Here is a 27965-nt window from a genome sequence, read left to right on the forward strand (position 1 = left end):
AATCTCCCTTAGGCAATTTATTCCAGTGGTTAACTACCCTGAAAGTTAAGAAGTTTTTCCTAATGTCCAACCTAAACTGCCCTTGCAGTAATTTAAGCCCATTGCTTCTTGTCCTATCCTCAGAGGTTAGAGAGAACAATTTTTCTCCCTCCTCTTAGTAACAACCTTTTATGTACTTAAACTGTTATATCCCCTCTCAGTCTTCTCTTCTCCAGACTAAACAAACCCAATTTTTTTTTTTTTTTTTTTTTCAATCTTCCCTCATAGGTCATGTTTTCTAGACCTTTGATCATTTTTGTTGCTCTTCTCTGGGCATTCTCCAATTTGTCCACATCTTTCCTGAAATGTGGTACAGAGCTGGGCACAATACTCCAGTTGAGGCCTAATCAGCGTGGAGTAGAGCAGAAGAATTATTTCTTGTCTTGCTTATAACACTCCTGCTAATACATCGCAGAATGAGGTTTGCTTTTTTTTTTTTTTCTTTGCAGCAGTGTTACACTGTTGACTTATTTAGCCTGTGATCCACTATGACCCCCAGATCCCTTTCCACAGTAGTCCTTCCTTGCTAGTCATTTCCCATTTTGTGTGTGTGCAACTGATTGTTCCTTCCTAAGTGGAGTACTTTGCATTTGTCCTTAGTGAATTTCATCCTATTTACGTCAGACCATTTCTCCAGTTTGTCCAGATCATTTTCAATTTTAATCCTATCCTCCAAAGCACTTTGCAACCCCTCCTAGCTTGGTATTGTCCACAAACTTTATAATGTACTCTCTATGCCATTATTTAAATTACTGATGAAGATACTGAACGGAACCAGACCCAGAACTGAGCCCTGTGGGACCCCACTCAATATGCGCTTCCAGCTTCACTGTGAACCACTGATAGCTACTCTATGAATGGCTTTCCAACCAGTTATGCACCCACCTTATAGTAGCTCCATCTAGGTTGTATTTCCCTAGTTTCTTTATGAGAAGGTCATGTGAGACCGTATCAAAAGTCTTACTACTGTCAAGATATACCACATCAATGGCAGATGGCTTCTGCGTCTGTTTAACCAATTCCTCACCTGTGTGGCTTTCTCTGGATCTCCCTTTCCTCAGAGTCCTGGAGATCTTGGACCCATGTCTCTTCCCTGGGAGATCACAACAAGTTTGGGAATGGGAAATCCTGCTCCAGGCAAAGAAAACATGTGAAACCAAGATTTTACACTTATTCTAAGACACGGCTGTTTCCAGATGTGCTAGCTGGGTGGGTGTGACATAGCAAGGATACAATCCAGACTAATGAGCAGCTGTGTCACCCCTGCCCTGTAACCTTGGGTGCCTTACAATGCCTTGCTGAACTAGCACCCACCAGGGCCACACACAAACAGCCTACCAGCATGCAAACCACATCCTCAAAGAATGAGAGAGAGAGAGCGAGAGAGAGAGTGTACGTAACTGCAGCCTACCAGGCACACTTGGGTTACACTCTGACTCTCACCAACCTTGGTTATACTTCAGTGTGACCCCCACGCACCCCTACTCTTAGATTTCCCTCCAGAAATGTATGTCCTGTACTACCCAGCCCTCTCCTGGACAATACAAATAAAATAAGTCCTTAATTCCTTAAAGGACTAATATGACTGCTTATTACTTTAAATAAAGTATCCAGACACTCCAAGTTAAACACACTAGATTGTAGTTAATAAACTTGTTTTTACTATTTTGTCCAAAGAGATAGGTTTTGAGTGAATACAAGTAATGAAACATAAAAGTAAGAAATGACAAGAAAAATAAAGAGAAGATGCTTTCTCACATCTAACAACAAGATCTGAAGCAAAGTTTCTCACCACATACTTCCAGCAGTGTTACCCTGTTCCACCTTTGAGAAGCATCTCTAGCTGAGAACCAGGAGACAAAGTCTGTGTGGAAGGATTTTCTCTGCTGCTTTTTTCTTCACCTGTTTGTGCTCCCTTTGTCTCCCTTCCTGCTTGATGAATCTAGTTACTGCTTAAATGCTAATAAAGCAGAGCACACTGTTTGGGACAGACCGGTTTGCCAACTTCTGCTATGGTTTGGAACATGTGTTAACAACATCCTACAGGAAAATCTTAATTTTACATACAATGTTGCCACATTTTATCAGGACAACACTGACCACCAAATTATGAATTTTCAAAAGATACCTCAAAAGTCATACTTTGTACAAAAATTATTCCAGTAGGGTGTAGGGTATGAATACAGGAGTGTATTCCATCACTTGTATAAACTAAAGGAATTGGAAACTGTTCCTTGAGACCCTTTGAGGAGGTCAGATGGTTCCTTGGAGACTTGAGGTTCCTCCCAGCAGGAGAGTCACAGTCCTGGAGTCGAAAACTTGCACATTTCCCCTTGTGAGATATGGCTGCCATTTCCCATTACTTTGGGAGGGGTCTGGGGGGGCTGAAGTCAAATGGCCCTTAATCAAGATGGCCACTGTTTCCGTACAGATTTGGCATGTGGAAGTGAGGCTGCCCCTAATAAAGATGGCCACCAACTGCCCTTGTTTCCAGTGTGAATGTCAGGCTCTTCTCGAGGAATATGGCTGGGGCTCTGTGGTTAGGAGACTGGACAGGAAACTCAGAGGAAAAGTGGAAGTATGGGGACTCTGGGGGGGGCCAGGAGGATGCGTGGAGGAATCAGCCAGCAGGAGGATGAGCAGGTGCAGGAGAATAGACAGTGCAGGGGCACGTGGAGCAGTAGCTGTAACAGGTGGGGAACTGGAAAGGGAAAGGCAGGTAACTATAGGGCAGGAGAGAAAAGGAGAGTGTGGGGGAGAAGACTGGCTGAGGTAAAGAGGAAACAGAGTCATGATTAAGCAGGGGGATAGAGAAGTCAGAAGGGTAAATCCCAGCAGCTGGGGGGCGGGGGGCACACTTTTCCATGTGCACTGTTGGAGATGGAGTTTTGTCAATACAGTGTGATACATACACATACACACACACACACACACCAGGGAGCTTCACGCATACATATCTTCCTTACCCCCTGGGCTCAGAAAACAGAAGGCAAATAAAATTGCCAATTTTTTTTTTTAAACTTGTGATTTTTAAGTTGAACCGGAGAGAATTACAGTCAACTTCAGAGAACCTAGAAGGGCGCTGAAGGAGAAGAACGTCCAAATGATCTTCTCAGAAATATTTCCTGGCCCACGAGCCAAGAAAGACAGGAAGCAGAAGATTCTGGAAGTGAAGCACTGGATAGGTACGTGGCGTAGGGTTTTGGGTTTGTGAAACATTGTACTACCTTCTGTGGGGTGAAGGGGCTGTACAGGTTGGATGGCTGCATCTCAGCAGAATCACAGAATATCAGGGTTGGAAGGGACCTCAGGAGGTCACCTAGTCCAACCCCCTGCTCAAAGCAGGACCCACCCCCAACTAAATTATCCCAGCCAGGGCTTTGTCAAACCTGACCTTAAAAACCTCTAAGGAAGGAGATTCCACCACCTCCCTAGGTAACCCATTCCTGTGCTTCACCACCCTCCTAGTGAAAAAGGTTTTCCTAATATCCAACCTAAACCTCCCCCACTGCAACTTGAGACCATTACTCCTTGTTCCGTCATCTGCTACCACTGAGAATAGTCTAGATCCATCCTCTTTGGAACCCCCTTTCAGGTAGTTGAAAGCAGCTATCAAATCCCCCCTCATTCTTCTCTTCTGCAGACTAAACAATCCCAGTTCCCTCAGCCTCTCCTCATAAGTCATGTGCTCCAGCCCCCTAATCATTTTTGTTGCCCTCCGCTGGACTCTTTCCAATTTTTCCACATCCTTCTTGTCATGTGGAGCCCAAAACTGGACACAGTACTCCAGATGAGGCCTCACCAATGTTGAATAGAGGGGAACGATCACATCCCTTGATCTGCTGGCAACGCCCCTACTTATACAGCCCAAAATGCCGTTAGCCTTCTTGGCAACAAGGGCACACTGTTGACTCATATCCAGCTTCTCATCCACTGTAACCCCTAGGTCCTTTTCTGCAGAACTGCTGTCTAGCCATTCGGTCCCTAGTCTGTAGCAGTGCATGGGATTCTTCCGTCCTAAGTGCAGGACTCTGCACTTGTCCTTGTTGAACCTCATCAGATTTCTTTTGGCCCAATCCTCTAATTTGTCTAGGTTCCTCTGTATCCTATCCCTACCCTCCAACATATCTACCACTCCTCCCAGTTTAGTGTCATCTGCAAACTTGCTGAGGGTGCAGTCCACGCCATCCTCCAGATCACTGATAAATATATTTAACAAAACCGGTCCCAGGACCGACCCTTGGGGCACTCTGCTTGATGCCAGCTGCCAACTAGACATGGAGCCATTGATCACTACCTGTTGAGCCCAACAATCTAACCAGCTTTCTATCCACCTTATGGTCCATTCATCCAGCCCATACTTCTTTAACTTGCTGGCAAGAATACTGTGGGAGACCATATCAAAAGCTTTGCTAAAGTCAAGGAATAACACATGCACTGTTTTCCCCTCATCCACAGAGCCAGTTATCTCACCATGGATTTGTTTAAATTGCAAGTGAAGAATAACTGAAGGTTTTTTTATATAAAGTCACTTTTCCCTGACTGGGAATCAAACCCAGGCTGTGGCAGTGAGTGCACCAAATCCTAATCACTAGACCACCTCGTCATAGAAGGCAATTAGGTTAGTCAGGCATGACTTGCCCTTGGTGATTCCATGCTGACTGTTCCACTTTCCTCTCCTCTAAGTTCTTCAGAATTGATTCCTTGAGGACCTGCTCCATGGCACATTATATAGATTAAAAACTGTCTAACTGTATAATGTCTCTTTCAACAAAAGCTAACTCTTGTAACAAGTGTTTTCTGTCTGATATGTACCAAGCAAGGATTTGTGAACTTGTTAGAAATTAATAAATAGTTAAAAAAATAAACTGATAAGTCTCAAAATGTAATTGTAAATGGGGAAATCGCCAGAGGACAGGTGTGTTTCTAGTGGAATCCCACAGTGGCTAGTTCTTGGCCCTATGCTATTTAACATTTTTATCAATGACTTGGAAGAAAGCGAAATCATTATTGATAAAGTTTGCAGAAGACACAAAGATTGGAAGAGTGGTAAATAATAAAGAGGACTGGTCATTTTACAGAGATTTGGATCACTTGTAAACTGAACGTCAGCCAACAAGATGCGTTTCTCTACACCCCATATAAACTCCCACATCTAGGAACAAAGCAGGCGGTATTTGCAAAATGGGATACTCTTTCAGAGTCACCGCTTCCCAGGATAAAGATTTGAGGCTCAAGGTAGATAATCAACTGAACGTGAGTTCCCAGTGTGACACTGTACCTGAAGCATCACATTAGCCCTTTTAATGTATAAACAGGGGAAACTTGAGTAGGAATGGATAAATTATATTACCTCTCTGTGTGTTAGTAGTCAAGTAGCAGTTGCACCAGTATGTCCCGTTCTAGTATCCACAATTCAAGAATGATGCTGTACAATTGGAAAGGGCTCAAAGAGCCACAAGAATGATTAAAGGATTGAAAAACCTGCCTTATAGTGATAGACGCAAGGAGCTCAAGCCATTTAGCTTATCAAACAAATAATTAAGTGGTGACGTGATCCCCATCTACAAGTACTCGTACGGGGAACAGAAGTTTGATAATGGGCTCTTCAATCTAGCAGACAAAAGTACAACAAGATACAGTGGCTGGAAGCTGAAGCAATAGAAATTCAGACTAGAAATTAGATGCAAACTTTCTACCAGAGAGGGTAATTAAGCATTGGGGAAAACTTATCAAGGGTTGCAGTGGATTCTCCATTACTGGAAATTTTAAAATCAAGATTGGATGTTTTTCTAAAAGAGCCACTCTATTTCAATCAGAAATTAATACAGGGAAGTCCTATTGCCTGCGTTATTCAGAAGGTCTGACTAGATGATCACAATGGTCCATTATGGCCTTAGAACTTATGAATCTATGCCTGTCTCCTGACTTTCTGGAGTGACTCTTGGCTTCGGAGTCCTGCGGGTTGGTAGTAGGTCTTCGATAAACCTCTGCACATGTGGCTGTTTCCTCATAGTGGGTAATTTCTAACTCTTCCTGCTGGGCCTTTCCCACATCTTCCAGCTTCACATTAAAGAGAATGTAGTGTCCCTATAAATAGTTTGTAAAAAGCGACAAAGAGACCTGTGGCACCTTATAGACTAACAGAAGTATTGGAGCATAAGCTTTCGTGGGTGAATATACATGTGTCTGACGAAGTGGGTAACTATAAATAGTTTGTTAGCGCTCACCATATTCTAGTTTTAGAAAGCTCCAAAACTGTCAGAACACCAGTGAATGTAGAGCAAAAAAACACAACAATTGGTTATGCAGATAGGATTGGAACCAGGGATAGAGTGGAATAGGCAATGACTCCAGAGACCCAGTGGAAGTGAAACGAAAAGGAATCACAGCCTGCAATCACTGGGACTGTCATTAAACTACTCATTTACTGGGGAGATAGAGGGGAGAAAAAAATGGTAAATATGTCTGGATGTTTGGAGAAAATGGACTTGTTTGTTAGCTCAATAGAGGACTGGCCCTCATCTATCAAGGAACTAGAACAGTATCTAATCACTAACTACCTGAGGAGAAAAAGTTGGTGGTTTTATTAAGTGTAATGGAGGAGCACACAGAGTCCCTGGCGTGAGAGGGAAATCAGGGACACTGGTAGGGACCCCCAAACACACCTGCTCCCTGATAATCGCTTACCTGTGCCTGTTATGCTGCAGCCATTTCCCTTCGCTATCCCCAGGGAGGGTGGGAAAATATGGAGTGAAACCTGGATGTTATTTTCCAGCCTGTCAGGGTGAAAAGGGCAGAGGAAAAGTTTCAGATGGGGACTTTAGACAATTTCACACACTGGTTCACCCCCCTCCCCTTCCCTGCAAATAGACGTTTTACATTCTGCCACACTGCGAAAACACTGGGGCGTTTTTCTAAACCCACCAACACATATATTTAAACCCTCCCAGAACCAAATACTAGAAAAGAACAAAATCAAAGCAGCTGCCTTGGGGTTCCCCCTGACATTGTCACCCAGGGCAGTAGCAGGGATCAGGCAGAGGTAGGAACTGACTTTTCCTGCCTCGAGTCCTTGTCTTGTGCAAGGAGAAGTGAATCTAAAGTCAACAGACCTGGGCAGGTTTAGGAGCCTGTAACTTCTCTCCCCCCTTGCTTCTCCTTCCCCCCTCTGGACAGAAGATCTGGTTGCTGTTTTGTTGCGGCCATGTCTACTCTGCAGAGCTTATGCATGCATAGCCCTTTAGGGTAGACTCACAGGAGTATTTCTTCCGGTGCAGGAACACCACTTCTCTTGACAACCGGGCCAACAGAAACACTTTGTCGGCATAGCTGTGTCTACCTTGGGGGTTTTCTCGGCATGGCTATGTTGGTCCGGGGTGTGGAAGAAACCACACCGCTTTGTCACTGAAAGCTGGCTCGGCTCCTGTAGGCGCTCAGAGGAGCACAGTCAGGGGGGGAGGGGGTCAGGGAGGGCAGCAGCTCTGGGACTAGCAGACGCCGCCCCCCCGGGAGCAGAGCTGGGACGAGGAGGGGCAGTTGGTGCAGAGTCACTTTCCTGCCCGGCCCCAGCCCTTTCCCCGGGTCTCTCCCTTCACCTGCAGGCTCCGGCTCAGGGGCTGGCGTCGGCAGAGCTCGGGGCTGCCCCCAGGGGCTGGTTCCAGCCCCCGGAGAAAGTCCCCCCGGCTGGGTACAGAGGGGCGCTAGGGAAGGGCTCTCCCCGCTGGGGAGCAGCAGCGGCTCAGCCCGGGATCCCGGCTCACAATGGAGCTATGGAAGCAGCAGCTGCAGCGTCTGCGCCGCCTGACCCAGGAAGCTGAAATTGAAATATCCCGGATTCCTTGGCAGACCCAGTTAAAGGGCCCGCGCAGCCTGCCCGTCCCCAGCCTCCGCCGCACCCAGAGCCCTCTGGTGGCAAGAGCTAATGAATCCCGCCCCCCTCCTGCGCTCTGCCCTGGGGTTGAACATGTGGCCCAGGAGGGATCCACCCAGAATCTTTTTCCAACCCTGGAAACGTGTCCCACAGAGCAGCATCCCCTGCTGCCCACCAGGGCTGTGTCTGAGCTCGGGGGTCTCTTTCATTGGGGGACTCTATCGAGCGATGGGCTTTCTGTCCCCGGAGCATCTCCCCAGAGTGCGGATTCCCACTCAGACTGCAGCACCACTAGGAGAAGGGAGACAACACTCCCTCAGCAGCCGCCTTGCAAAGGGCACCCAGACTGCCAGGTACACCTTCAGCAGGAGCTGGGGGACAGATGGTAAATGATTTGGAAAAAAAAAACAGTATGGCACAAAACAAATGGATTACAAACTGGCTAGCTGACAGGTCTCAGAAGAATTGTACAATGAGGAACCATCACTGAGCGGGTGTGTTTCTGGTGGGATCCTGCAGGGATCAGTTCTTGGCCCTACCCTACTTCACATTTTCATCAGCGAGCTGGAAGAAAACCAAAAAGTATCACCCAAAAAGTTTGCAAATTGCAAAGAAGGGAGGGCGGTAAATCTCAAAGAGGACAGGTTGCTGACAGAGAGCCTCTGGGTGGCTTGGTGAACTGGGTGCAAGCAAACAATTATGTTTTAATATGGCCAAATGCAGAGTTATGAATCTAGAGCCAAAGAATGTAGGCCACATTTGCAGGATGGGGCACTGTCTCGTGGGACGCAGGGACTCACTGAAAAAAGACTTGTGGGACATGGTGGATAATCATAGAATCACAGAATATCAGGGTTGGAAGGGACCTCAGGAGGTCATCTAGTCCAACCCCCTGCTCAAAGCAGGACCAATTCCCAACTAAATCATCCCAGCCAGGGCTTTGTCAAGCCTGACCTTAAAAACCTCTAAGGAAGGAGATTCCACCACCTCCCTAGGTAACCCATTCCAGTGCTTCACCACCCTCCTAGTGAAAAAGTTTTTCCTAATATCTAACCTAAACCTCCCCAACTGCAACTTGAGACCATTACTCCTTGTTCTGTCATCAGGTACCACTGAGAACAGTCTAGATCCATCCTCTTTGGAACCCCCTTTCAGGTAGTTGAAAGCAGCTATCAAATCCCCCCTCATTCTTCTCTTCTGCAGACTAAACAATCCCAGTTCCCTCAGCCTCTCCTCATAAGTCATGTGCTCCAGCCCCCTAATCATTTTTGTTGCCCTCCACTGGACTCTTTCTAAATTTTCCACATCCTTCTTGTAGTGTGGGGCCCCAAACTGGACACAGTACTCCAGATGAGGCCTCACCAATGTCAAACAGAGGGGAATGATCATGTCCCTTGATCTGCTGGCAATGGCCCTACTTATACAGCCCAAAATGCCGTTAGCCTTCTTGGCAACAAGGGCACACTGGACTCATATCCAGCTTCTCGTCCACTGTAACCCTTAGGTCCTTTTCTGCAGAACTGCTTCCTAGCCTTTCGGTCCCTAGTCTGTAACAGTGCATGGGATTCTTCCGTCCTAAGTGCAGGACTCTGCACTTGTCCTTGTTGAACCTCATCACGTTTCTTTTGGCCCAATCCTCTAATTTGTCTAGGTCCCTCTGTATCCTGTCCCTACCCTCTAGCGTATCTACCACTCCTCCCAGTTTAGTGTCATCTGTAAACTTGCTGAGGGTGCAGTCCACACCATCCTCCAGATCATTAATGAAGATATTGAACAAAACCGGCCCCAGGACTGACCCCTGGGGCTGCCAACTAGACATGGAGCCGTTGATCACTACCCATTGAGCCCGACGATCTAGCCAGCTTTCTATCCAATCAGCTGAACATGAGCTCCCAGGGCTAATGCAGTCCTTGGATGTATAAACAGGGGAATATCCAGAAGGAGTAGGAAGGTTGTGTTACCTCTGTATTTGGCAGTGGTCCAATCGCTGCTGGACTATTGCATTGATAAACTGGAGAGTGTTCAGAGAAGAGCCGTGAGAATGATTAAAGGACTGGAAAACAAGCTGTACAGTGACAGAGTGAGCTCCTGGGGTCTATCTTTGCTTTGCAAAGGGAAGGTTAAGGGGTGTCTTGCTCACAGTCTATAGGTACCTACATGGACAACAGAAATATGATACAGGGCGGCTCTTCATGTTGCCAGACAAAGGTGTAACAAGATCTTATGGCTGGAAGGTGAAGCCAAATGCAGACAAGTAACAAGGTGCAATTGTTTAAAGTGAGGAGTTATTAGCCAAGGAGGAAATTTACTAATTTTTAAATCAAGATTGGATGTTTTTGAAACTATGCGCTCTAGTTCAAGCAGGAATTAATCCAAGGAAGTTCTATGGCCTGTTATAGAGGAGGTGGGACTAGGTAATCACAATTGTCCCTCCTGGCCATGTAATCAATGAATCTATGTAAAGCTTCCCCACAGAGACCAGCCCAATAACTATTTGGAAATCAGTTGAGAGTAGGATTGCCAGGTGTCCAGTTTTCAAAGGAAATCTGCTGCGTCCAGTCAGCACATCTGACCAGACACTAAAACTCCGGTTTGGCTGCAGTATCTGGCCTCTGCCATTTGGGGACAGGAAAAACAGCAGCTGTGGCTGAAGCCACATGGAGGAGCTGCTCTCTGCTCAGCTGCTGATGCCTGACAGAGAGCAGTGGCTGGATTCCAGACTGGGCTGCAAGAGGTAGATGCCACCACCAGGGGGAAAATCCTATCCACCAACCCCCTTCTATCCCGCCGTGCCCTGACTGCTCCGTCCCTTGCTCCTCGCTATGGGGACTCGCCCCTCCCCACTCCGGTCCCTTGTTCCAGGGATCCACCCCCACGTGTCCCAGGTCATTGCTTTGGGGACCAACCCTCTCCCCCCCCAACTCTGCTGTGCCCTGATTGGGCAGGTGGGCAGGCTCCACATCAGCTCCTCCCAGCCTGACTCTGCAGGCAGCGAGTCCCAGGAGAGGGGGGAATGAGGTCCCCCACTCATCCCCCTCCCCCGGGACTCACCTGCTGCCCGAGGGAGAGGGGTGAGGCCTTGGGGGAAGGAGCAGGGCAGGGCAAGGGTGTTCAGTTTTCAGCCATTAGAAAATTGGCAACCCTAATGGTAATGCTGAGGATGGGGACTGGGAGCAGCAGGGGAGAGCTGAGTCTAAATGCACCATGTGTTGCTATTTCTTCCTCTCCCTTCTAACCCTTGTTCATTTCCAATCATTCCTCTTTTGTTCTATTTTCCTCCTTTTGTTACTTTCACTCCGTTTTCACCCCCTTCACACAGCCACATTCTGTCTCTCATACTTACACATAGTCTCTTAGGCCACACAGCCCTTGGGATCTCTCAGCTGCCCCTGGGCCTCCTCTCTGCCCATTCCATCTCTCAGACCCACCCCATCCCCACTGGGGCTCTGAGCCACCCTCTCTGAGCTTTCAGTCCTGTCCTGGGACTCTAAGGATCACCATACCCCTGGCAGAGCTCTGGGAGACAGACTTCACACACACACACAAATTATTAGGAATTTATTTGTACAAAAAGAAACAGATTCATGTAAACATTTCAATGAGACATAAAAGATTCTCCCCAAGCCTGAATTTCATGAAACATGAGTCCCTGAACCACCCCACCATCCGGAAACAAGAAAATCCCTCCCAGGGCAATTATTTCCTGAATAATCCTGGTGTGTCACAATCTCAGATGAGTCCCTACCTGAAAACAGGGATAAGAGATTCCAGCTACCGTCCTTCCCTTCCCTTCCAGTAATACACTCCCCATGACAGAAAGAGCTGGGAAGGGACAGAAGAACATCAAATACTAATAATCATGGATTACATCAAAAATGTAATGCCCATTTTGCTTCAGTACTCATTTATGTGACCAGATAGTTAACATAATTAATATTAACAGCAAGCGAGGAATGCAAGCCAAAATAGGAAAAGAACAGGTTAAAGAATAGTTAGATAATAGTATTCAAATTGGGATGTCCTGATGAAATTTACTCTAAGGTACTTAAGGAACTAGATGAAGAAGTCTCTGAATCATTAGCAAGTATCTTTGAGAACTCCTGGTGGGTGAGTGATGTCCCAGAACACGGGAGTAAAGCAAACATTGTAGCTATCATTAAAAAGGGAAACAAAGAGAACTGGGGGGACTATAAACTAGTTACACTAACTTCAACAACTGGAAAGATACTGGAACAAATTATTAAACCATCAGTCTGTAAGTACCTACTGGATATAGGATAAGAAATAGCCAACATGGATTTTTCAAAAATTTCAAAAAGGCTTTGACAAGGTCCCTCACGAAAGGCTCTCAAGCAAAGAAAGCTGTCATGGGATAAGAGGGAAGATCCTCTCATGGATCAGTAACTGGTTAAAAAAATAGGAAACACAGGATAGAAACAAATGGTCAGTTTTCAGAATGGAGAGAGATAGGTAGTGGTGTCTCCCAGGGGTCTGTACTGGGACCAGAACTGTTTAACATATTCATAAATTCTCTGGAAAAAGGGGTAAACAGTGAGGTGGCAAAATTTGCAGATGATAAAAAACTACTCAAGATAATTAAGTCCAAAGCAGACTGCAAAGAGTAACAAAGGGATCTCACAAAACTGGGTGACTGGGCAACAAAATGGCAGATGAAATTCAGTGTTGATAAATGCAAGATAATGCACATTGGAATACATAATCCCAACTATACATATAAAATTATGGGGGTCTAAATTAGCTCTTACCACTCAAGAAAGAGATCTTTGGAGTCATTATGGATAGTTCTCTGAAAACATCCACTCAATGTGCAGCAGCAGTCAAAAAAGCAAACAGAAGGTTGGGAATCATTGGGAAAGGGATAGATAATAAGACAGAAAATATCATGTTGCCTCTATATAAATCCATGGTATGCCCACATCTTGAACACTGTGTCCAGATGTGGTCGCCGCGTCTCAAAAAAGATATATTGGAATTGGAAAAGATTCAGAAAAGGGCAACAAAAATGATTAGGAGTATGGAACAGCTTCCATATGAGGAGAGATTAATAAGACTGGGACTTTTCAGCTTGGAAAAGAAACAGCTAAGGGGAGCTATGATTGAGGTCTATAAAATTATGACTGGTGTAGAGAAAGTAGATAAGGAAGTGGAGGGGTAGGACTTTTTGTTAGGCATGAGGCAGGCTCTACCCTGAGGCAGAAATGTAGCAGCCTGCCTGCCTCTGTTCCTTCATTGCAATGAAGCAGCTGTTTTGCCAGGTTTGGAAATGCAATCAGCCAGTGCTATCCCTTAAATTGCCTGGAGGCTCATTTTATAGAAGATAACAGGGATTGGATTGAAACAAAAGTCAGTCAGTTTTTATTTGAGAGGGGACAAGGTGTGGAAGAATAAGAGTGTTCTGTGCAAAACTGTTTCAACATTTGAAATAAAACACTGTTCTTGATGGGGAAACAAAACAACATTGTTAATGGTGCTATTGATAGTTGATCTCATTTTCTGAGGCAGAAATGTAGCAGCCTGCCTGCATAGTAATGTGGTTAATGTTCCTATTCTTAGTTAACTGTTCCCATTCTCAGTGAATACAGTACACGGTAATAACAATAACAATAATAGTGAAACTTGGTCTCTTCTGTACTTGCATTCTCCTGAACCACTTCATACACAGTAATTAGTGGCCCATCAGAACTCTCCAGGGAGTTGGACAACTATTATCTCCATTGTAGGGATGGGAAAAATGGGCACAGAGAGAAGAGGGGAAGTGACCAGCACTAGCTCACACCCAGGAATCTTAACTCTCATTTCCCCCACCCTCCCCTCTAACCACTAGACCACACTCCCAAAAGGGCATCGCTCAGAGTTCCCACCTCTCTGTGGAATCTCCACCATGAATTCCCCAATCTCCAGCCGCCCCTACCATTCATGACTGCACAGATGTCCAATACACTGAGCAGTGCTCCGACATCCTGTTAGTTCAGATCAGCAGCTCTTCCTGCCTTGTAACGACAGCTGCACGGGACCCCTTGCTGCTTCCCTGAATAACATTCCCCTGTCCCTACCCCAAAATCCCCTGGAGCTGCAGAGACAACTCAGGCAAGAACTGCAATGGAGCATTTTTTCTCTCCTTTAAATAGGAAAATATGTTTGTAACCCACAGAAATGTCTCTCTACCAATCCCATCTCCTGCTCACCCCAGACCCTGAAATCACCAAGCGCCTCGCTACCCAGCATTCCGTCCTCTTCTACCCCTGCCAACTATCTCCCACTGAAACCCAAACCCTTCATCCACTTGCTGCCCCTGCAAAGACCGTCCATCAATGAAGTACACTTACACTTCGCTTCAGGAGAGCACAGACCCACTGTCCCATAGTGAGAGCTCCTGCCACTTGCTAGCCTGTGTGGAGTTTCTGGTGGGACATTAGAGACACCTTCACCTTGTAGCTTTTCCCACAGACAGAACATTTATAGTTTCTCTTTGTTGTGTGAGCTCTCTGATGTGAAATAAGTTCTGACCTCTGCTTGAAGCTTTTTCGACAAACAGAACATTTATATGGTGTCTTTCTAGTGTGGGTTTTCTGATGACTAATGAGGTCAGAGCTGCTACAGAAGTTTTTCCCACACTCGAGGCAGTTAAAGGATCTCTCTGGCCTGTGCATTTTCTGGTGTGAAATAACATGAGTCTTCCGACTGAACCCCTTCCCACACTCTGGGCAGTAATAGGGTTTTTCTCCCATGTGGATTATCTGATGATTCATAAGGTCTGAGCTCTGCGTGAAGCTTTTCCCACACTCAAGGCATTTATAGGGTCTCTCTCCAGTATGGATCCTCTGATGTCTAATAACAGCTGAGCTGTCACTAAAGTTTTTTCCACAGTCAGGGCACCTATAGGGTATCTTTCCAGTGTGCATTCTCTGATGTCTAATGAGGTGTGAGTGCCGAGTGAAACTTTTCCTGCACTCAAGGCAGTTATAGGGTCTCTCTCCTGTGTGGATTCTCTGATGCATAATTAGGTTTGAGCCTTTATTGAAACTTTTCCCACATTCCAGGCAGTTATAAGGTCTCTCTCCTGTGTGGATTTTCTGGTGTGAAATAAGGGTTGAGCTCCGCTTGAAGCTTTTTCCGCAGTCGGGGCATTTATAGGGTTTCTCTTCTGTGTGCACTCTCTGATGTACAACAAGGGTGGAGCTCCGAGGGAAGGATTTCCCACACTCTGGGCAGTTATAGGGTCTCTCTCCTGTGTGGACTCTCCGATGAATAATCAGGGATGAGACGTTACTGAAGGTTTTCCCGCATTCAGGACAGCTATAGGATCTCTCTCCTGTGTGGATTTTATGATGCACAATGAGATGTGATCTCCGATCAAAGCTTCTCCCGCACTCAGCACATTCATACAGTTTCCCTTTAGTGCAGATTCCTGGCTGGATCATGTCTTCAGGAAGGTCTTTCAAATCTCCCTCTTGGTGAGTGGGTTTATCCAATCTCTCCCCAGTGGAGTTTTCATGCTGCCCTTCTGGCCTGTGCTGATTTTCACAGGCTTCTCCCTGCTCAGGACTCCAGGAAACTTCCCCTTCAGATCTTCCCGATAGTGTTCTCTGTGCTTCCATTTGCTCAGACCTCGCTGCTGAGGATTCACCTCCTTGTTCTCAGTCACCATCCCATCACCTGATGTGACAGAATGACAATCCAGACATGAGTCAGTCCCTGCACTGGAGGAAAGGGAATGTCAGAAAGCGGAAGAGGAAAGGGAGGAACAAATTAAAATACTTGTTGGGAAGATTGAAAAATCAGTTGTATCGTTCCCCAAACCTTTCCCTAGCAGAGAAGTAGGGGACCAGCAGGGCCGTCCTTAGGCATACGCAGCACATGCAGCTTCATAGGGCACCATTAAATTTGGGGCACCAAATTGCCCCAAATTTCATGGTGCCCTAGGCAGCTGCGTGCTGCATACGCAGGAGCACCAGCCCCGGCGACCAGCCCTATCCCTCAGCCAGCCCCCACTGCAAGGGGCAGGGCTGTCCCTAAGGGGATGTGGGGCCCCGGACAACTCCCTCCACCCTGCCTCTTACCTTCCCCCCCTTCTCCGCCCCCAGCCTGCCCCCATTCCACCTCTTCCCTGAGTGACCCCGCACTCACTGCCAGCAGTGGGAAGTCGAGCAACCCAACCCGCAGCCCTTTCTACTCCACCAGTTCCCAGCCGCGGCGCTCCACTTCCTGCCGCCGGTGAGTATGGGGAAAGGATCGCTCTCTGCACTCACCAGCGGCGGGAAGCGGAGCAATGGGCCCCAGCCCACTCTGCTTCCCTTGCCCTGGCCCCAGCCATGTCACTCGGGTTGGGGAAAGGACCATCCCCGGCTCTCTCCGGCGTAGGGTGACCAGACAGCAAATGTGAAAAATGAGGACAGAGGGTGGGGAGTAATAGGAGCCTATATAAGAAAAAAAACAAAATCGGGACTCTCCCTATAAAATCAGGATATCTGGCCCCCCTACACCGGCGGGGGAAAGCGGAGCGCTGCAGCTGGGAGCTGGCGGAGTAGAGCAGGCTGGGGGCGGGTTGCTCCACTCCCCGCCGCTGCCGGTTGCTCAGGGAAGAGGTGGAATGGGGGCAGGCCGGGGGCAGAAAAAAAAGTGGCTCCCTACAGCTCCTGCCTCCCAGACCCTGGGGGGAGGCCTGGGAGGCTGTGTAGGGCACCCAAATGGCTAGGGACAGCCCTGGGGACCAGTCCTGCCCCCACAGCCCATCCGAACAGTCAAAGGGAGGGAGCTACTCCCAGGTGTCAGTCAGAGTGGCGGGGAACTCATGAGCAACATCTCCTTATGTATACAATGCCTGCTGGGGACAGTCCTGGGTGAGATAAGGCAGAACTGGAGGAGATCATAGGGTCTTTGTTCCCCAGTAATTCCTGCATCAAGCCCATAAATTCTTGGGGAGCTACAGTAAATCTTTTAGAAAGACTCCATTTCTGCTTTAAACACTTCCAGAACTCCTGACCCATCCAATCCTCCCCCTGCTCCCTGTCTCTTGACTACCCCCTCCAGAACCTCTCTGCCGCTTCTCTGACCCCCTGGACCCCTTACCGTGCTGCAGAGCAGCGCGCTCAGCAGCAGGGGGAGGGGAGCAGGGTCGGAGCTCCAGACTGCCGGAGGCCCAAGGCGAATGACCGGCCGGCGATCTGCGAATGCAGGGAGGGAGAGAGAGGAGGGGAGTGGTCTCAAGTTGCAGGGGAGAGGAGGGGGAAGTGGAGGAAGGGCTCTGGCTGCCAGAGCCCTGTGCGAGTGGCAGGATCCGGCCAGCTGCCCTGTCAGCTGTGCACGCTCTGCATGGGGGGGGGAAATCCGGACATTTACAAATTCCCCCCGGACACTATTTTTAACTCAAAAAAGCCGGACATGTCCGGCAGAATCCGGACAAATGGTAACCCTAGAGTCTCTGGCTCAGGAGCTGGTGTGGATAGAGCCCAGGGCTGCTCCAGGGGCTGGTTCCAGCCACTAGACAAAGTCTCTCCTGGCTGGGCAGAGAGAGGGATTTAGGGAAGGTCTCCCCCACCCCACACCGACCCCACTGGGGGAGCAGCAGCAGCTGCTCAATCCAGGCTTCCAGCTCACAATGGAGACAGCAGCAGCGTCTTCTCACACTGACCACCCAAATGCAGGAGTGGCACAACCTCTAAGCCTCTGTGACAATAATTATTATGTATTGCAGTGCGGAAGTACCAAAGAGCCCTTAATTCTCCCTACTTCCTGCCTCACCCCCTGCCAGCACCGGATACAAGAACCGCTCTGAGCAACCCCTTCCTGTGTCCCTGAATATCAACCCAGGCAGCCTGCAGCCCTCCCTGGGACCGGCTGTAACTTGAGCTTAGAACGTCCGTCTGCAGAGAAAGGGGTGGGGGAGGGAATTGGGGGTGTGAAATGGACTAAAGTTTGTCTCTCTCACCAGCAGAGACCCGGAGCAGAGCTCTGTGTGGCTCCAAAGCTTGTCTCTCACACCAAAAGAAGTTGGTCCAATAAAAGCTATTACCTTGCCCACTTTGTCTCTCCAAACTCCAGCATAAGCCCCTTCTGAAATTACCCTTCTTGCCCTGCCAGGATACTCATCCGCATTTTGCTCCTCACAGAGTCATCCTCTGGGGGCGAAAAGGGAAATTGGCTGCTTTGTTGTTACTGAGCAGGCTGGGGGGATCTGAACATGCTCAGTAACATCTGCTGAAGCCTCTGCCCTCACTCAGCCCTTACTCGCAATCAGAATCTGCTATACACAAGTTTTACAGGAGGGAAGAGAGGGGGCAAATTGGTGGGGAGGGATGGGCAGATTTTGTTTTTGCAGGGCTCAAAATGTATCCAGAGGTGGGTCCAACTGGTGAAGGGAGGGGAAGGTGAGGGGCAGATAGACAGAATCGGGGTTCAGAAAGGGGGGAATGCACTGCCAGACAGGGGCAGAGGGGATAAAAAAAAGTTACCATAAGTGGGATAAGCCATCTGCAGTGCTTATCAAAATAGGGTGTGGGTAGCAGAGGGGCTTGTGCTCGTCACTGAATAGTCCAGCTCAGCACCCTTTTCCCAGGCCTATGGTGTTAAAGGTGCAGTGTGGCCCAATGCCCAGATACAGCAGCCTGTCTCTATCTGAAATGATTCACTGAGCTGCCAAAAGAAATTAGATTCAGTTGCCACCATCTTAGGGCTTGTCTACACTGGAAAATTTTACCAGTTACACAGGTGCAGTTTTACCAGTAAATTTCCCATGTGGACACTGTTATTTCAGTCCAAGAATGGCTTTTTTTCAGTTTACCTGAAACCATTTACCAAACTATAGAAGCTAAACCACAAAAAATTGTAAAAAGCCACTCTTATAGAAGAATAACAGCATCCACACAGGGAGTTACACCAGTATAACCTTCCAGTGTAGACAAGCCTTAAGTGCTTTTTCTTGTCACCACTTGTGTGTGGAACTTACTTCCCAAATATTCCCGAAGGGCACTATGCTATCTTCCTGGGAATTGCCCCGAAAGGGAAAATTCTACTGTAGTTTTACTAAACATAGATACATGGGCTGGGTTAAACCTGTTAAACTGTCTGGCCTGTACCCTTCATTTAAGATAGCTGTGAGAAATGGCTGGGCAGCCTCACGTAAGCCAAAGGGATATGGCAAGCCAGTCCAGAAGTTAGCACTATGTGGACAGAGGGCTACATTGGGTATCGTTTGACCAGAGGTATAGATGTGTGTGTATAACAGAAGCAGCAGACAGAGCACAGAAAGAGAGAGACAGACAGACATAGCCTGATGAAGCAGCCACAACTCAACCCTGGAAAAAGCCTGGGCAGAGAGCTTTTGGGGTGAAGCCTGAAATGCTTCCTCTGAGCAAGGATGTTGTCCCCTGTTGTTTGATTCCTTCTGTGTTCTGGGAAACAGCACTTTGTACATTTGTAAATAAACAAAATTTCATCAGAGGTACCAGACTCCATCTTCAGTTTCTCCTCCCGACTGGGAAAAAAAAACAGTGGCCTGAACTTTGAGTAGATGTTCAGGTCAAAATTGGTAATGCTAATCAACCCACTTCAGCAAGCAAATCAGGTTGTAGTGACATGAGCAGAGAAACATATGGATTCTCATGCAAGGGGTAAGTGGGTCACTGAGAAGTTTTAACCCTTCCCCCCTTCCTGCTCTCCCGTGTGGGAGAAGGAATCAGTCCAGGTGTTTTCCCTCCAAACCAAGGATTTCCTGACATTTAAAGGAGGAGGTTGGAAGTAGGAATAAAATCTAAGGAGCTTTTTCTATAAATATTTACTAATTAAAGCAAAGGAAATGGAAAATATTTTTGAACAATCAGAGAAAAATGAGCAAATTCTGGGAAGAATTTATACCAATATTTAATAAATAACTAGAGCATGTTGATTTCCCACAGTCCTGCCATCAACACGCGCAGTAGGGAGCCCTGGCTGATGTGGCTTTAACACAGCACAGAAGGGGAATGGGGCTGGAAGGGTCCATAGCTGTTGGGGAGGGGGCAGCAGAATGGGTGGGGCAGGTGAATGGCAGGTTGTGGGGAGCTGGGTTGGGCTGTGGCCAAGGGTGGGAAGCAGCTGGGATGGGATAACCTGGGGTCTGGGCAGTCTCCTTCAGAGACCTTATTCTTCCCTTCTCCTCCTGGGCTACTCTGAGTGCTGCATAGGGTAGCATTCTGTAGATATTTAAAAACTCAGTTCCTCACTTCCCTTTCAGGAATATGAAAACAATCACACCCACCCTGGGGATTCTGCAAAAAGACTCCTCAACCTGTAGTTAATTGATACAACTTCCCAGGCCCCCAGCTAGTCCTTCCAGTACTTTGGGAATTGCTGCACTAGGGACCCAGGAAGCATGGAGCAGCCCTGGAGGGAGGGGAACCCCTCATTCTTCCTCATCCTGGCTCGTCTGGGGAAATAAAATGGCCAACTGCCCCATTAGCAGCCATACAAACACTATTATTCCTAATGAGGGAGGCCCCAAACTTTATTATGAACCACAAAGCAGGTCACTTTATTCAGAAAAATATGTCAGTTTAATCGATGCAAAGAGGAACACTTTGATTCCTTAATGTGAGGGAAAGTAGATCATTGACTGGTTTAATTCTGTATCTGGGGTAAGGGCTCAGGGAAAAGGTTTCCCTCTAAAACCAGGAGAAGTTGCTGCCATTCCAAAGGGTGAATAATCCCCCAAATCTGTGAAATTTGATCGCAGTATTTCAGAATTAGGTGGAAATTGGCAAAATCTGAGGCAATTTTATATTAATAACCAAAATCTACAGGGAAGGGGCAAAATCAAAGGAGATTTTATATCTAATTCAGTAATTAGATGGGGAATGGAGAAATTTTGAATGGATTTGATATCGATATTAGATCATTAGAGAGAAAAAGAGCGAAGGTGTTGTTGGGGTTTGGGCGGGGGGGGGGGTTTATATAATTTCAGAGAAGGAAAGGCAAATGAATCAGAGCAATTGTTTCCCTCCAAACCAGGGATCCTCTCTCCACTTTGTCACCTACTCTCCTCCTCTGCCTTTGTTATCCCTATCTGCACAGAGATGGTTAAATCTACCACATTGCAGGCTGTTCCCCACCCCCACCACTTTCCCTTCCATCTCCATCTGAGTTTTCACCCCTTCCCCTGCTGAAAAATCCTCCACACAAACACAAGAGGAAAACTCCAATGGGGCCCATTCATGGTCCCACTGAAGCCCTTTCCTGCATTTTCTACACCTGAACCACTCTTTCCCTGTTCCCCTCCCCCTCATCCCTCCCTCCTGCACAGGTGTATTAACAACTTCAACCCCTGCACTTTCCCTGAGTTCTCTCTCAATCACATGAGTGTGACAGAGACACGCGCGGCAGAGACTGTTCCCTCCCAGTGCTGACTAGCCCCCAGGCCTGTTCCCATGGGGATAGTATAAAGGGCATCACCTGACAGACCTTTATCTACCCCTGACAGGGTCCTACTCGGCATTACCTGGGGGCAGGGGGCAGCAGTGGGATGGAGATTGCGGGATTCCCAGGTCCCCTCAGGGCCATTAACTGCATTATCAGACTCCCACAGAAAAGGCAAGTCCAGAAGCCCAGTGAATGTGATGGGGCCAGTGAGTGAGGGGAACATCCTGGCATTTCCTACCCTGGCAGAGTTTCTGCCCATGGAGGGGAGTGAAATGGCCACAGGGGGCAGCGTGGAAGCAGGAGTGAGAGCGCTGGGGCCCTGCTGTAGGGACCGCTCTGATCTGCAGACTCAGCCATGTGAGGGGAGCTGGTCCCAGCGCAATGGAGGGAGGGGAGGGGAGAGCTGGAGAAGTCGATTTGGTAGCTGGGCCAGGGGAAGGGAAGTGAGAGCCCAGCCCCAGGGCTGTGTGAACAGTGGGGCCAGGCTGGGTGAATGAGACCTGCTCAAGGAAAGGAGCCCAGGAAGCTTTTTACCCCTTGCCCCTCATATGCGCTCTACCCTGGCCACACAAACACACACCTTCTCACCTCTGCCTGGACCCTGCTCTCCCAGCCTCCCGCCCCTCTTCAAACCTTCTTCTCCAGGGAACGCTCAGCCCCTCCCTCTGTGCCCAGGAACATTTAAACATTTAAGCTTGAGCTCCCTGGGCAGGAGCCATGTCCATGGGTCTGTCTGTGATGTGCCCGACCCTGACAGATACTAATGAATAATCACAATAATCCTGCCAGCAGCACAAAGGGGTCTGCAAGCTCCCAGCTCAGTCTCCTAGTTGGTCTGTACAGTGCCCTCTGCATGTGGTGGGAACCGCAGGACTACTAGTGATTCCCAAGCAGAGCAAAAGGGGGAATAAAAGACAGGAAAAGCCAGAACCCCAGAGAGAGGGTGAGAAAAGGGCCCTAAGAATCGCAAAGCACAGAACGTGCAGGGAATAAGGAGTGGCAGGAATTCAGCTCCTTTCCCTGTGCATTACCCAGAGACCAAGCACAATTCTCTTGGATTTATTCGTTATTCAGTGATTTGCCAAATAAGTCTTGAAAACAATCTGAGCTGTTTCTGACTGACCCGTGTCACAAGCTGTAGTTTCCGTTTCCTGATTGGCTGAGTGTAACACTTAGAAATTAGGTTTACAGGCCATGACCCCATGGGGGGGGGGGGGGCAATGGGCTGGGTGCCTGCATCAGGGTCCTGCATCCCAGAGGACAGAGTGCCCTCTCCTAGCCATGGGAAAGCACCTGGGCCCTGATGCTCTGGCCTAGGGTCCCTTCTGGTTAGCAAGTTGTAAAACAGTCTAGTTCCTTGCTGGTTCTATTGCTCGCCAGATGCAACATGTAGCCCTGGAGGGACCAACCTCTTCCGACTCTACTTTAATTCCTGTTCTAGTGTCCTCAGGGCTCTAGCCTGAACCCAGATGCTAGTAGAGGTGAGCAGGTGTGACATTACACTCCATATTCTTTATGGAAATATGCTTATAATATGGATATGACATAACTGAGATATACTTTATACAAGATGGGTTGGTATCATTGGAAAGGTTATGATTTACTGAATGTGATTATCCAATTTGAATGCATGTATCATTTCTGTATCTAAAGTTAGGAATATGGACTATGTAACAATTATAACTGGGTGTGTATTGGGAAGACCCCCACCAGATGACAGGCCATCAGATTTGATTGGCCATTAGGAAGGAACAACAAGACCATGAAGATACTAATCTCTCTCCCTCCTGGGAGGCGTCCTGGGCTGTAACTGTGCCACTACTAGGTCAGGTGGTCTTGTGACCTGATACTAAACATTATCTTGTACTTCTTGTAACTTTCCACTTAAAGGTGAAGGGAAGTCAAGTTTTGGAAACAAAGGATTCCCATCTTATGTAAATCATATTTAAGGGTGGGGAGAAAAGCAAACAGGACTCCTCTCCGTGGCCTGTCTGCCCAAGAAGAAAGACTGCTAAAGACACTTGAAGGGAAGGCAAGGGGGGAGTCCAGACTGAGACAGGGGTCCAGTCTGAAAACAAATATAACTGGAACTCTAAACCACATTTAAGGTAAGAAATTACATTTTGTAAACTGTTTCTCAAGTATATTGAGCTTAGCTTAGCTTGTGTATTTTGTTTTATTTGCTCAGTAATTGGCTTTGTTCTGTCTGTTATCTCTTATTCACTTAAAACTCACTTTTTGTAGTTAATAAACTTATTTCTTGTTTATAATATAACCCTATTCAATTCACAAGGGGGGGGGGAATAAGAGGCTGTGCATACCTTCTTCCACATTGAGGGAGGAGGCGGATTTCATAATATACCTTTGGGTCTGCACTCCAAGGGAGGTGGACACCTGAGTGCTGGGGCAAGTCCCTTAAGCTGAGCCTTCTCAGAGCTGATCTCAGTGTGTGTGTCATTCTGCAGTTGGGTGTGGCCCTGCTTGTGTGTGTACTGGAGGAGGCTCAATAGCCTGGTTCAGCAAGACAGGTAAAAAGGGTGCCCAGGCTGGCAGAACAGGCAGGCTCAGTGGTATCTCAGCACATCAGGAGGCCTTCTAACGGGGGCAACCTGTCACAGCGGGACCAGACCCTGGAACTTAATCTTAGAAGACAGAAGCAGGGGATTTGCAAAGAGGAGGGTCTCAGCTGTGGTATTTTGGGGTCAGACCTGGGGGACAGCAAGGCAAAGGGGGGAATTCAGAGGAGAAGTGGTAGCAGCAGCCACGGCAATAGGAGACCAAGGTGGGGATTGCAGCGAATCATTTTATCCCTAGGGGGGCTGGAAGGAATTGGATGGGAGGGGTCTGAGACAGCAGGGGAAGCTCTGGCAGGATGTGGGGAGACGGGCAGAGAGGAGCAAGGTAAGAGGTGAGGAATCTGGCTGTGAATCCCAAGGGCTGCATGGCTGGAATGAGAAATCCTGGCTCCTCTCACAGATGGGTGTGGGACTGAAGAAGCAGATTCCAGATGTGTCTGTGTCTGCAGGTTTTCTTCACCAGAGTAGAGGGGGGAAAATGTCACCCAAAACATGTGTATCATTCCATTCGCTGAATTCCTTGTGACCAGCGTGTTATCACACAAGAGCCTCACTGAGCCCTACCCTCTATTTGGAGAAAGGCATCACCAGCCGTGTGCACATCATTTATACGCATCCTTAGAAGGTTCATCGGGCTGATTCCAATGAAAGGAAATTAACTGTCGCTGGTGATCATTTTCTATAGTGGAGGACTGAAAAGAAATGGGACAATAACTGCGTTTTATTTAAATGTCAAAATTATCTCCCCATCGATTTATATAATCCAGATCCTGTTTTTCCACACACACACACACACACACACACACACACACACGCAGACCCACCGGGACACCATGTTGCCAACCCCAAATGCAGAGAATTACTTTAGAACTGCTCTCTAATTGCTCTTGAAATGTCTTCCTTAGGCAGAACCACTGGCAATTCGTTAATTTCCCCTTGAGTTCACTGCACTCTGATAGGGTCTTAACCAAATGTTGCAACCGTGAGAGAGCATTTTAGGGCTCTGACTGAACTCCCTGAGCTGAATGCCCATCTCTTTCCAAGTCGTTGGCAGCTACAGGGGCTACCACCTCTGCCTTGTGCCCTTCCACAATGTGGAGAGTGGCTAAACTTACACCTCTAAAAACTAAGAAATTAAGGTAAATGCCATTCCCACAATGCAACCTTAACTCTTCCCCCTTAGAGCAGGCAATAGCCACTGAGAATGGTTCAGTAACTGTGTTGCCATAATGAGTAGACATGAAGGACTAAGAAAACATACCATTGCTTGTGTTGTGCATGCACTCGTCTACCTTCACTGTGTGAGGGGTAGCTGTATTGAATGGTGAAGAGATTAGCTGCAGCGGGTTGGCAAAGCTGTCACTGTGATAGGAGAAGAGGTGCAGGTGTACTTTAAAAGGATCAATTATGCTTCATTGCAGTGCAGAATTCTGTAGGCTGTGTCAGTAGAAATGCACAAGGGAGTGTAGCCCTGGAGATTGTCAGCAATCTGCTGGCGTATGTCATGAGGTCTCCAGGGCTTACTGCAGGGTCAGTGAAAGCCCTGTCTCAAGGAATCCTCAGGGCAAGGGTGAAGGCATGGGAACATTTTGAAATTCTGGGGTGGTTTGTGGGGAGTACACTCAGTTTTTGAGTGTAAGTGGCAGCTGCTCACTATGCCTGACCTATCCCAGTGTCTTCCCTTATCAAGAGAAGGTGGCAGACTTTATCCTACACTGCTCATCAGTGCTCTGTTCCTGAAGTGTTCTGTAGCATCTGTAAAGTTAGAGAGCTAATGTGTGTTACTGGTACGCTGGGACTTCACTCAAAGAGGGCAGAGTTAAGGTTATGTTGTGGGGGAAGCATCTACTTTAAAGTTATATTTCCTGCTTTTCATGGGGATTAAGTTGGCACAGGGTTTCAGAGCTATCTGAATAGTAAAAGCAGCTCCTTATTGGGGGAGCTGTATCTGAGGAACCCCTAGACCAAATGAACACAACCTCACATCACTAGCTCTGCCCCCGGCCCAGATGAGGCACAGCAATTTTCAAGACAACCCAAGTCCACATGTGGATTTTAGAAGACACAGAAAAACTGGCAGTTAAAAAGGAAGCTAGTCTCAACTTTAGCTATAGTGGTGCGATTGCTTCAGTATAATTCACTTCAGCCAGCCCTAGTCACGGCATTTATTCACTTTCTCCCCAATGGGTTCTCAGATGTCTACTGCGGGTTGATCTCCGACTGAAGCTTTTCCCCACACTTGAGGCACTTACAGGGTCTCTCCCCAGTGTGAACTTTTTGGTGCCTGGTAAGGTTTGAGTGCCGACTGAAGCTTTCTCCACAGTCCAGGCAGTCATAGGGTTTCTCTCGTGTGTGAATTCTCTGATGCCTACTAAGAACTGACTGATCACGGAAGTTCTCCCTGCACTCAAGGCAGTGATAGGGTTTAGATCTCTCTCCAGTGTGGATTCTCTCATGTCTAAGAAAGGTTTACCAGTTAAAGAGGGTTTCCCCACACTGAGAACATATGATTTTTGCTTCGGTGTGGATTCTCTGGTGGCCAATAAGGTGTGGTCTCTCACTGAAGCTTTTCCCACAGTCAGGGCACTTGTAGGGTTTTTCTCCCATGTGGATTCTCTGATGTATTTTCAGGGTTGGGTTGTCAATAAAGTTTTTCCCACACTGAAGACATTTATGAGGTCTTTGTCCTGTGTGGGTTCTGCGATGTATAATAAGGTGTAAACTCTGACTGAAGCTTTTCCCACACTCGGTGCATGTGTATTTTCCCTCCCCACTGGAGAATCTCTGGTGCATCATGTTTTTACTAAGATTCTTCAAACCACCTTCACATTGAATGGATTTACCCACTTTCTTCCCTGACTGGTTTCCCTGCTGTCTCTCTGGCCTGTGCTGACACCCACCAGCTTTTCCATGCTCTGGACTCCAGGACACAGTCCCTTCAGATCTTCCCAATAATGTAACATGAGTTTCAGGATCTTCCTGCTGAGGATTCTCTTCCACATTCTCACTCATCATCCCCTCACCTGCTGGGACAGAGAGAGAATCCAAACAGGAGTCATTCCCTGCACTGGAGGGGGAAAGGAGAGAAACAAACCCAAATAGCATTGGAGAAACTGAAAAATCAGGAACAGAAGGCCAGGAGCTACAACAGTTTGAATGTGGGAGATGGATTGTGTGATTCAAATTCCCTTCACCTCACCAGGGAGAGATTTTAAACACTACTGTAAAATTAAAAACTTTTTTAAATTTCTTCTGAAGTGTAAAGAAGATACAAACAAAAACAGTTTTAGTGAGTGGCAATTAAAACTACTTACATTTATACTTCTGTTCTTTTCTTGCTGCCACCACAAGCTCTTTAGCTGCTTCTGTCTTCAAAAATCCAGCAAACTTGGCACATGTCATTTTATAGTTGAAGTGCACGAATAGCTCAGCTTTGAGCGGATTCCTTTCATCAGTCCACAAGTTCTTCATAACACTGAAAATGTGTTCCACAAATGCATTGCCGGGTGGTATAGCAAGCACATGCTGCACAATTTTAAGTAAGCTCGGGGCCTCCGAGTGCTTAAAGAACTCTACCCATACTTCAGAGACATTGATTTGATGATGGTGCTCTTGTTGCTCCTGACACAATGTTAATTCAGCATCATTTGTCAAACTCTTTAGGGTTGGTAGCACATCATTCAATGTACACATTTCTGTAAATAGTTCATCGCCGTCCACTTGAATGTCCAAGTTTGTAGTCAAAGCACACAGTTTGTCTAGTTCAAGAGGTCTGTCCAGACTGAGCGGCGCACACAACATATAGAAAGAGTTTTCGCTGAAATCAAACCACTTTTCCAGGTACTGTAGCATGCGTGTGTAAACCCGTTGGGCATCTCCAACAAATTTATTTTGCTCGTTAGGCGGCAGTTTCTTCAAGAACTGTGTCACCTTGTATCCATAGAAGCCTTGCTCTTGTCGAATCTGAATCTCTCTTCTCAGCTTGTTGAATATAGCATACAGGTCAGTTACCTGAATGTAATCACTTTCAAGAACCTTTATCGTGTTGTTAAATTGGCTCATAA

The 27965-nt window shown here is 47.3% G+C and overlaps 1 protein-coding gene across 1 annotated transcript in view; it reads right to left on the reverse strand.

Annotated features, from left to right (window-relative positions):
- LOC117887583 (zinc finger protein 850-like) overlaps positions 1 to 26922 on the reverse strand; it is a 49506-nt gene extending 22584 nt beyond the window's left edge. The window contains exons 1-6 of the mRNA XM_034790226.1: positions 26802 to 26922; positions 24466 to 24593; positions 14318 to 15633; positions 11658 to 11734; positions 7155 to 7263; positions 1067 to 1167 (exon numbers count right to left, since the gene is read on the reverse strand). Of these exons, the coding sequence (XP_034646117.1) occupies positions 1067 to 1167; positions 7155 to 7263; positions 11658 to 11734; positions 14318 to 15531 (1501 nt within the window). The 5' untranslated portion in view covers positions 15532 to 15633; positions 24466 to 24593; positions 26802 to 26922. The remainder of the gene's footprint in view (positions 1 to 1066; positions 1168 to 7154; positions 7264 to 11657; positions 11735 to 14317; positions 15634 to 24465; positions 24594 to 26801) is intronic.
- Positions 26923 to 27965: the final 1043 nt, after the last annotated feature.

The sequence above is a fragment of the Trachemys scripta genome, chromosome 14 (assembly GCF_013100865.1).
Source record: "Trachemys scripta elegans isolate TJP31775 chromosome 14, CAS_Tse_1.0, whole genome shotgun sequence".
NCBI classification, from domain to species: Eukaryota; Metazoa; Chordata; order Testudines; family Emydidae; genus Trachemys; species Trachemys scripta.